The sequence below is a fragment of the Amblyraja radiata genome, chromosome 1 (assembly GCF_010909765.2).
Source record: "Amblyraja radiata isolate CabotCenter1 chromosome 1, sAmbRad1.1.pri, whole genome shotgun sequence".
NCBI classification, from domain to species: Eukaryota; Metazoa; Chordata; class Chondrichthyes; order Rajiformes; family Rajidae; genus Amblyraja; species Amblyraja radiata.
In genome coordinates, this window is record NC_045956.1 from 162,225,464 (window position 1) to 162,236,464 (window position 11,001).

Genomic DNA, 11,001 nt, shown 5'->3' on the forward strand with positions numbered 1-11,001 from the left:
CCCTACCCCCCCCCCCCACATAATAAAAAGCTAAAGATACACTAAAACATACATTTAACAACAGACTAAAAACAAAGAAGGAAAAAGACAAGACAGACCATTGGTGAGGCAGCCATCGTTCGGCACCACCTGGTTCTGCTTTACTTTCAAAATTTAACAAAGATGCATGAAAGGTTAAGATGCTATAAATGGTAAAGACTGCATAAAATAGACACAAAGTGCTGAAGTAACTCAGTGGGTCCAGCAGCAATATCTCGAGAAAAAGGATGGGTGACATTTCAGGTTGGGACCCTTCTTCAGACCAAAGATTATAGAGTAGAGCAAGATGCGCCACTCTGCGAAATAAGCGTAGTATGACATGGGTATGACATGTCGCGTTTGGCATAAACAAATGGCGGCCATGACGTTCCGTTACGTACTACACATCAGTCCATTGGATTTCGGAGGAGTGGTCTATCTTGCTCTGCTCTATAATCTTTGTTCAGACTGAAGGGTCCCAACCTGAAAAGTCACCCATCCTTTTTCTCCAGAGATGCTGCCTCCAGAGATGCTGCCTGACCTTCTGAGTTACTAAAGCACTTTGTGTCTTCCTTCGGTATATACCAGCAAGTGCAGTTCCTTTCCACACAAAGACTACAGAAAGTTGAATGGAATGGCATATTACACTTCCAATTGCTACACCCGTTTCCTTCATTCTGATCGTTTGTCTTGCACACGTGCGTGCAAAACTCACCCTTGTTTTATTCTTGCAGAAAACCCATGTCCAGAGCAGGGCGATATCATTCAAATCAAACTGAGCGAACATACAGAGGTTCTTCCGAAGGCGGATGGTACAGGCAGCACCACGATGCTGGTGGACACAGTCTTTGAAATGAACTATGCAACAGGCCAATGGACCAGACTGAAGAAGTACAAGCCTATCACAAATGTGTCCTGAGGATTCCACAGGACGAAGAACATGTGGACCAAATCCAATGTTGTTATCCTGATTACCACTGACCCGAGCTTTGATGATTGTATTTTCAGAAGGTTCCAATACACCTGCTTGAGACCTGCACGATCACAGTTTATTGTGATGCAGAATTTGGGGCCACTCAAGAGTGGAATGAGAGGAATAGAGAAGTGAGTTCCTGCAATTAGTGTTTTTATTTCCTGTGGTATATATGTCTTTTTTTAAAAACAAAAATGATGGTCCAAACTTTCAACAGCAGCGGCTCCAGCATGAAAACTCCTTGATTTATGAATAGCATGTGGAACCCCGTGTCATAACTGAACGGAGAACCATGTGGCCCCATCTTTGAGTTGTTATGCCTTTTTGTCATTATCTGAAATACCATGGACAATCATCTAGCAGCCTTGATTTGGTTCACTTTTAGTGGAGGGGTTTGAACTGGAGCGCATTGGAAAGCCAGGCTTCCTGGTTGCCATTGCAAACTCTCGTTGTCAGTTTTGTAAATTATTTTGTTGTAAAAGCAGCATGATTTATCAATTTTCTATTTTTTGTACAGTTGTAAAGATTCTAGGTTTCTTGCTCATGTGCTGTCATACAGTGTAAGATGTAAAATAATTAGATTTTTTTTATGGAAACTAAGTGCAGTCAAAGGAATGCACAGCCATAATAGTTGGTTCTCCTGTGTTTAGGCAGCTGGTTGAACTGTCAGTGCTTAAGGAACAACTGTGCTTTTACTGAACATGCAGTAGTAAGCACAATAAAATTACATTTAACTGGTGCCTGGATATCAGTGGTTCTTTGCTTTCTAGTAATTGGTAATGCATATTCACTGGCTTGCTCAGAGGTGCATTGGTATTAAATGCTGTCAGACATGGATTACATTTCTCAGCTTTAACTAATTGTTAATTTTCAGTTTCTTTTGGAAGGCAAGCAAAATAACGCAGCTGCTATCTAGTCTGGTGTGTGGTAAGGGATGGTGGGCTTAGGAAGGTAGAAATGTAGGGCAGATTCAACTAGCTGTGTGCGCAGTGTCTGCAGAGAGAAGTTACAGGTTGGTCACTCTCGAGTATGATGAATCTGTGAAGGCAAATTTACAGTCAAGTCCAGACATCTGTGGATTTGAGGGTTTCACCATTTTTGGCTGTTTTTTAAAAACTTAAGGGCCTGTCCCACGAGCATGCGACTGCATGCGGCAAGCGTGACCTAACGTGGTCGCTTGAGCCGTATGGCCTCGCGGAGCTGGTCCCGACATAGCGCGGGGCTCCGAAAAAACTGACTGTTCAAAAATTCCGCGCGGCAATGGCCTGCTGGCCCGCAGCCGCCTTGATGGGCGTACGCACCGTCTCAATGCCGTACGCACCGTCTTGACAGCGTACGGCTAGCGCGAACTTCCCGCGGACTTCGCTCGAACTTCACGTCAACTCGTACGGGATCACTCGACCTCCGCGCGGCCCCCGCTTCCGGTTTGGTCGCGCTCGCCGCATGCAGTCGCATGCTGGTGGGACCGGCCCTGTACGGGGATCACTCGACCTCCGCGCGGCCCCCGCTTCAGGTTTGGTCGTGCGCTGGTGGGACAGGCCCTTTACTGCTACATGAGTGAGGTTTTTTTTTGCTCCTTGGTCAAATAGATATTTCCCCTGTATCAGGCATTGAAATATAATTAGTCTGCCCAAACATACATTTCAATGGTAGTACAAGTTAGTGATTGATTAGCAGTGTACATCCAGCACACAGCTTCACATTCATTACTCATTTGCCTGCATCAACTGATTGCTACTTAGGCTGACAATCAGTGGATTTAAGGACTTCTAATTACAAATATATTTGGTCCTCAGAATCTGCCAAAGCAATTACCAAACAATGAATTCACTTGTGACAAACTGCTAAGAGTTCATACAGGAAGACCATTTCTCATGAGTTGTTTAGTGTCTATTCCTTAATTCCAGGATAATGGGGAGAGATGAATGTGGATGTTTCTTCATGGCCATGAAGAGAAGTGGAAGTTCAGGCTGTTTTATTTGAGCTGGTTCATATGGTACATAAGTGCATCTACTTGGTTTTAAATAGAATGTAAAGGCCTTTGGATTGATAATTTGATAGGAATTAAGTGGAACAGTGAACAATTTCACAATTTCTGCTGTCTATTCTTAAAATTGTCCATTTCAGCAAACTTTGCTGCAGAGTTGCTCCATTAGTCAGCATATTGGGGTCATTTTCACTTCCTGCGCATTTAGCCCAAAGCCTTCTAAACAGACATTTGGAAGAAATTCAAAACCAATCAGTAGTCGGTAGTTAAATATTAAAGCTTCCAAACCATTTCTTTAAAACTCCAGTAAACAAATTGTGGTGGGTTTTGCAACTGAGATGATCTTAAATTATCTGGATAAGCTATTTTAAAACCTAGATTGCTCAAATGCTGTTGCTTTTTAGTTAAAATTTCAAATTCCTGACATGAATTTTTACACTGAAGAAAGAGAGGTCGACCCATCAGCCTTGAATTTGTAATTTAAAAAAAAATTTAAAAAATCACTGCTCATAATGGAGAATGTATCCATCAGCGTGCAACTAAATTCAATTTTGCAGGAATTTCAAATTAACATTTCAATAGCATTTGTTTTTATTGGCTTTGTCACCAAAGTCAAATGGAGAAGTTGGCGAGTTTAATACCAAAATAATGTGTTTATATGATAAATTTGACTTTAATAAAAATCATGAAGATGCACTGTGCTAAAATGAGAGCCGATGCCCAAATGAGTCTGCAACTAATGCCACATCTCATTGTTTACTTCTGACTACCCACTACTTGATGGGTTTAACTAACAGAAGAATGTTCTGCATTACATCAGAGCATTCCAAATCATTGCAGTTTTTCTCAAATCAAAAACACCATTCAAGCTCAATAAATTTAATTAAAAGTTTAGTTCAGCTTATGAAAAAAAGCATCAACAAAAGCTGTTCCAAATCCAAAACACTCCCCCATCACCTCCCAAATCATACATGTGCAAGTGAACAATTTGCAGCCATTGTATAATTCAGTCATTTCTAGAGGATGCATCACAAACCTGTAACATCCAGTTACATCTCTGCTGAATATGTCCACCTTGCAGAATAGTAAAGGGTAGAACACTGGAACTATTCAAACCTCAATGTGTGCTCAGTTCAACAGGGCACGATACTCTCACTACTGATCATTGAAAGTCCGTTTTCTAGTGTGTATACTAGCTAATGTTCATGGGACACAGCAGTTCCATCGAGGAGTTAGAAATTGAATTTGAGCATAGGAAAAAGACCATTGTGATAATGCAAACTAGGTGGTGTACCCTATTGGGCAATGGTCTCCAACGAACCACAGTTGAAAGTAGTGCAGAGTGCTAGGATGGAAGTCTGTTGTGTTTAGTCAGCCTCAATTCACTGGGGTTTTGCCCCACAGCTTTAGTTGGTCATTTACTCCAAAGCCATCAGAGGAACAACAGCTAACAGTGCCAGATATTTTAAAAAATGGCTAAGATAAAACAAAACGACTGGATGCAACCATATCATTCCAAGTCAGAATTTTTAGTGTTTCCCAAAGTGGAAAATGCCTATTAACACTGCTAATCAATCCCTCCACTGTGATAAACGCCTGCCGACAAAAACTATAACGATCGTAGGTGTAGTTGCAGGGGGAGGCAAACCAAGCACAGATTTTGACTGTGCAACCACCTTTCAAACCTCCATTAGCATTCCACCGCTAAAATGAGATAGTTTCTGGTTGGTGAACCAACCCAGTTAGCAGCTCCCTGGGATTTATCTACCTTGTATTGCAGAACCAACAGTAGAGGCTCAGCTCTCATCAGACCAAACCTTGGATCACCAAATTCTTTTTGTAGCACTCAAGGCTGCAGAGAGGTAATCCTGTTTTAGAACAAGAGTATTTCTTGAAGTTTGAGCAACCCTCGACTACACAGGTTGTTGGTATGGGTACAGGCATTGAGGGTGCTGGAAGTGGGGCAGGATATCCATGTGGAAATGACACAGTAATCCCGATGGCATTATTGGAATATCTAATAATTGGACAATGCATTCTCTTGGTCTTTCTTTCCCTCAGCGTTTTCACTTTGGCCTTGTTGGTTTTCGTGAGCCGCTCAATCGTTTGGTTTTTGCTGTCTTCGGCTTTCTTGGCGGCTTGCAGACGCCTCTTCCGAGCGCGTTCAGCCCGTTTCACCATCATTTCCTCAGTCATCTCTTTCACTTTGTAACCCATGGGCAGTTCCAGGAGCGGTTGGCTCTGCTGCTTGTGCAGCAAGGCACGCTGTAGAAAGAAAAATGGTACATTATAAAAGTTAAAGCTATCCCCAGGTTCCTAACACCCATACAAAAAAAAAAAACTCCCACAATAAATTCAAAAGTCTGATATATGTACAAGCGTCTATTCCTACCAACAGAACTAGTTTCCTCCCTCCACTTTTAATAAATGTTTTTATCAGTCCGCTGCTTTTGATACAATTCATTGCAATACTGTGGAGGCACAGTTACCATGGTGTTTATTACCCTCACTTATGGGCTAGACTTTAGAATGCCTGTGAAATCAGAACCGTTCACCAACCAAGCACAGCCCCTTAACGGAAATAAGTTGTCTTAAAAGATAAAGGAATAAATGTTTATCCATTTGGTGCATATTAAATTGAAGGGCTATGAGTGCAATTGATTAGCAATTTCAAAGCGTAGCATAGGCACAATTGGCCAAATGGATACTTCTGCACTATAATGTTCACGTGCCCAATGCCAAGGTTTATGGTAACGACAAAACCAAGCCAAGAGTCTGAAGAAGGGTCTCGACCCGAAACATCACCCATTCCTTCCCTCCAGAGGTGCTGCCTGACCCGCCGAGTTACTCCAGCATTTTGTGTCTACCCAGGCTAAATAGTGATGCCTATCTATGGGTTATTTTGCATCTGTACTATTGCTATCTTTGCTACAGTCAGTACACCCAGAGCTTTAAAAGACACAAAGTGCTGGAGTAACTCTGGAGAACATGGGTAGCTGCTGTTTCGGGGGAGTGCGGCTGGGCCTCGGGCTGGGCCGGTCGACTGAGCGAGAGGAGCTATTGTCACGTTGTCAGCTCATTAGATTGAAAAAAATGTCAGATTTGTGAAGAATTTCAAGATATAACTGGGGAAATAATGAATACAATTTTCAGACGAGGGGATTTTTGACATGAGGTAAATCTCTACTGAAATATGTAAAAATTTCACCGTTAGCGCGTCGGGTTTTCAAGGAGATGCGAATCAAAGAAAAAGAAAATCAAACACACAAGGCACAAACAAGTACACAAATATCCAAGATTAGCGTTTTATAATAATATAGATTAATCCAGCCACATAATTCTCTCACCTGTCTGGCTGTCAGCAAAGATTCATCGATCTCCTTCTTTAGTTCCCCATTATCATCCAACTCTCCTTTTTCTAAAGCATCCAGCCATCGCTGCTCCTCATCTTGCTCCGGCTCCCGCAGAGGTTCTGAATCCAGATCCGGTAGAGGAGATGGATCCAAGTTGCTCTCCTCATCTATGTGTTTACAAGAGTCATTTGAGACAACTCATCTTTTTAGAAGTAATGCTACAATATGTTCCTTGGACATATATATTTGCAGTAACTGCAAATTATTAGTACACACATTGTTAATTTAAAATAAAGTGGAATTTGTGGCAAAGTCATGTCATTAATGTTTTTCTCACCAAAAAACAAATGGGTAGCATTGTCCAGCAAATAAATGGACCCTTTGGCCCACCACATTCATGCCCACTATTTTGCCCATCTATATCAATTCCATTCTGCCCACATTATGACCATATCCTTCAATGCCTTGCCTGTTCAAATGCCTCAAAGGGTAATAGTGTCCGATTCCGCCACCAATTCTGGCAACAGATTCTATATATCAAACACCATGCAAAAAACCTACCCGTCAAATTTTTTTTTTTTTTTTTAAACTCCTACCTCTATCCTTAACCTATGCTCTCTTGTTTTTCATGCCCCCAATCATGGGAAAGGATTTATCTACCTTTATGCCTCATAATCTTATTATTTTATCGTGTCACGCCTCGGCCTCCTTCACTCCAGCCTATCCAATCTCTCCCCACAATTAAAGTCCTCCAAACTATGTAATATCCTGGTGAATTTCAGGCAGCATTTATGGAGGGAATGCTCAGACGATAAGGTTTCAGGTCGGGAGCCTTCTTCAGTCTGGTGTCCTAACCAAAACGCATCCCTCGGCAGATGTTGCCTGACCTGCCGAGTTTCTCCAGCACTTAGCTTTTCTTCAGAATGCCTACGCTTGCTCATAACTCAAACATTCTATTACAAGTCTTTTCGAATCTTGCCAAGAGCATGCCAATCTTTAGAGAACTCCCGACAACTATTAAGTTGGATAGATGGTTTTAAAATCATTGAGGATGCTCACAAAAATCAGCATTTAAAATCAGGCAGCAAATATTCTCCACAATGACACAATCATTGTGGAGAATACAAATGGGCGTACAAATCAGTACAAATTGTAAATTGTCTCTAGTGTGTAGGATAGTGTTGAGGTGAGGGGATCGCCCGTCGGCACAGACCCGGTGGGTCAAAGGGCCTGTTTCCACGCTGTATCTCTAAACTAAACTAAAAAGCCGTCCACCAGGCAAGGCTGGGGTGTGTTACAGAAGCATAGACTAGATTGATGCCATGAGATTTAAAACTATTCTTGAGAGATAAACAAGAGAAACAAGACTTACCCAGCCAGGCCCGATACTGGTCCAATGGCACTTCATCTGGTTCATCATCATCAACCATCAGAGGGGATGGAGACTGCTTCATCTCAGAAGCCAAAGAGAAGTGTGGCACACTGTTACATGGAATAAAACTCCCCAAAATCAAAATTGCACACATGCAACAGACTGCTGCACATCTTACAGGCACCCTTTTTTGAGCAAGCCAACTAATGAAATCTGTACTGTCACTTAAGAGACTATTCTATAGTTTCCTCTCCCATCCCCCACCAACCCGTTTGACATACCATACTTGTAACCAATGCCCACCGAGTCCGCAACGACCAGCGATCATCCCGTACACCAGTACTATCCTACTCAGCGACAATTTGCAATTTACCAAAGCCAATTAACCTACAAACCTGTACGTCTTTGGCGTGTGGGAGGAAACCGGAGCATCCGGGGAAAACCCACACGGTCACAGGGAGAACGTACAAAATACGTACAGACAGTACTGCTAGATAAGATGGAACCCGGGTCTCTGGCACAGTAATGGAAGCAACTCTACCGCTGTGCCACTGTGCCATTATTCTACCACTGTGCCAGTTCTTCCCAGAGACAGAGGCCACCAGAGAGAGCAGTCGTGTCCTAATAGCTTCAGGTGCAGAGGATAGACCTGCGCACACAAAGACGTTATTCACAGTTGAGTGACATAGACTTGGATAAGATAATCCCCAAGCAACAACTGAACCGTGATTGGATGGCCATCAGGTGGCGTCCCACTACAAATTCCTCACCCAGAGAAAGTCATTTATTGTCCTTTCCCGATTATAGAATCATACAGCTTGAAAACAAGCCCTTCCCCCCCAACTTGCCCACATCGGTTAAAATGTCCCAGCTACACTGGTCCTACCTGTCTGTGTTTGGCCCACATCCCTCCAAGCCCGTCCTATCCATGTACCCGTCTAACTTTCTTAAACGTTGCGATAGTCCCTGCCTCAACTACCTCAAAAACTTTCCAACTACAGATGTTAAGATCACTGGTCTATAGTTCCCAGCAATTTCCCTGCTGCTATTCCTGAACAGAGGCACAACATTTGCCACCCTCCAGTCTTCCGACCTCTCCTGTATTTAATGACAACTCATAAATTTCAACCAGGGCTACCGCCATTTCCGCATCCATAATGAGGAATGATTTTGTTTTCCTCTATTCCAAGGACAATGCAGGGCTGAGCGCTAATCTTGTAAAGGAGTGGCAAACAATGTAGAAGCTATGTTACCTCTTCGTACCCATGGTCTGCCCACCCAGTTTTATCTTCAGCTTCAGCTGGGGTTTCCCAGTGCCAGAGTCGGATTCAAGAGTCTCAGAGGAGAAGCCCAGGCCCACGTCAGCTTGATGGTGCTTCTTTTTGTGTTTCTTGTGTTTCTTGTGTTTTTTCTTGTGAGAGCCGTGGCCACCAGCTTCACCTTCTGTGAAACACCAAAGAGAAAATGAATAAGCTACCTGACGACTCAACCCGAGTTGCAAATTATGTAAAGCCATCGCTAATAAGTAAATATATATTTTACCCAGAGTATGGGAATCAAGAACCAAAGGTCATAAGTTTAAGGTAAAAGGGGAAAGACTTAATAGAAACCCAAGGGGCAGTTTACCCTCACAGAGGGTGGTGGGTTTATGAAAGCTGCTGCCAGAGGAAGCAGATGAGGCAGGTACTATAACATTTAAAAGAAATTTGGACAGGTACATGGATAGGAAAGCTTTAGAGGGACATGGGCCAAACGTGAGCCTGTGGGATTAGTGTGGATGGGGCATCTTGGTTGGCATGGGCAACATGGACCAAAGGGCCTGTTTCGATGCTGTGTGACTCTATCCCTATGGACCTCTCAAGATTGCCCAAATTACAATGCAAGTGCATGTTCCTTTTGAAAGCTGGATCTAATATAATTCTGGTAACTCGACAGTTCAGGAGGCATCTCTAGAGGACATGGACAAGATGATGGGTCCCAACCCAAAATGTTGCCTATCCATATCCACATCCTCAGAGATGCTGCCTGACCTGCTGAATTACTCTCTTAGTTTTAGAGATACAGCATGGAAACAGGCCCTTTGCCCCACCGGGTCCGCGCCGACCAGCGATCCCCGCACATTAACACTATCCTACACCCACTATGGACAACTTTTACATTGTCAGCATCTGCAATTCATTGTGGCATTTTATTAACGCTTGTGAAGAAAACGCTGACATTTTCTCGAGTTTTGAAAGCCGTATGTTGATCGGAAGGGTCCCGACCTAAAAGGTCACTTATCCATCTTCTTCAAAGGTGTTGCCTGACATGCTGAGTTACTCCAGCACTTTGTGTCTTTTTATAAGGTAGATACCTTAATCCACTGCGATCACACTAACGTGGTAGAAAAGACTGGAGAGGTTGAATGGTCCCATCCAGCTCCCAAGGCAAATAGCTTTAATAATCAAATATTAAGAACCCAGACAGACACTAAATACTGGAGTAACTCGGCGGGACAGGCAGCATCTCTGGAGAGAAGGAATGGGTGACGTTTCAGGTCGAGACCCTTCTTCAGACTGAGTCAGGGGAGGGGGAAACGAGAGAGATATAGATGGTACTGAGGGCAAATTAATGGAGATTAAGGACCCGGCACAGGGCGAGAGTGTGTGGCAGTGGGCGGGGGGTGAGTGAGTGGGTGGGCGGGCGAGTGATCGAGCGGCCCCACGGATTCCCGCTCCCGTCCCCGGGCCGCAAGGAGCAAAGATCAACAGCTTGACACAGACACAGACAGACGGGGAGCAGCGGCCCCGGGGCTCGGCCTCTCCACAGACGCGACGCCGCCGCCGCTGCCCTCACCCAGGCCCATCTCCGCCGCCACCGTCTCCGCCTCCTTCTTCTTCCCCATCTTCACCCAGCGCTCAATGGCCGGAGCTGCGGGGGGGTCAGGTCCCTTCCGGCGTTACCACCGGAAACATCCGGAGTGCGGCCGGAGCCGTGAGGAAGGTTCCGGATCCCCCACCACGGCCGCCTGGCCTGTCCTGTCCCGCCCTGCCCCGTCCCGTCCTGCCCCGTCCCGTCCTGTCCTGTCCTGCTGTCCTGCTGTCCTGCTGTCCTGCTGTCCTGTCCCGTCCACAGGACCAAAGATCTTTACACAGGACCAGGTGTGGACGGGCATCACCAGTGATAGCAGCAGAATTAGGCCATTCGGCCCATCAAGTCCACCATTCAATCGTGGCCGATCAATCTCTCCCTCCTAACCCCATTCTCCTTCCTTCTCCCCATAACCTCTGACACCTGCACTAATCCAGCATCTGTCAAT

The 11,001-nt window shown here is 44.4% G+C and overlaps 2 protein-coding genes across 2 annotated transcripts in view; one reads left to right on the forward strand and one right to left on the reverse strand.

Moving 5' to 3' along the window:
• Window positions 1-1,730, forward strand: part of nelfa (negative elongation factor complex member A) — a 60,585-nt gene extending 58,855 nt beyond the window's left edge. The window contains exon 11 of the mRNA XM_033034405.1: window positions 753-1,730. Within this exon, the coding sequence (XP_032890296.1) occupies window positions 753-937 (185 nt within the window). The 3' untranslated portion in view covers window positions 938-1,730. The remainder of the gene's footprint in view (window positions 1-752) is intronic.
• A 2,111-nt stretch (window positions 1,731-3,841) lies between these two features.
• Window positions 3,842-10,661, reverse strand: ino80b (INO80 complex subunit B). The gene is made up of 5 exons (XM_033034418.1): window positions 10,539-10,661; window positions 8,957-9,146; window positions 7,704-7,813; window positions 6,326-6,498; window positions 3,842-5,243 (listed from the first exon to the last, which is right to left on the reverse strand). Exons 1-5 carry the CDS (start codon window positions 10,585-10,587, stop codon window positions 4,785-4,787), a joined length of 981 nt encoding a protein of 326 aa, XP_032890309.1. The 5' UTR covers window positions 10,588-10,661; the 3' UTR covers window positions 3,842-4,784.
• Window positions 10,662-11,001: the final 340 nt, after the last annotated feature.

Coding starts and splice junctions, on each gene's coding strand:
- ino80b (XM_033034418.1), bottom strand. CDS start 10,587: ATGGGGAAGAAGAAGGAGGCGGAGACGGTGGCGGCGGAGATGGGCCTG. Junction 7,814..8,956: donor CAGACCATGGGTACGAAGAG/GTAACATAGCTT, acceptor TCCATGTAACAG/TGTGCCACACTTCTCTTTGG. Junction 6,499..7,703: donor CCAGTATCGGGCCTGGCTGG/GTAAGTCTTGTT, acceptor GTAAACACATAG/ATGAGGAGAGCAACTTGGAT.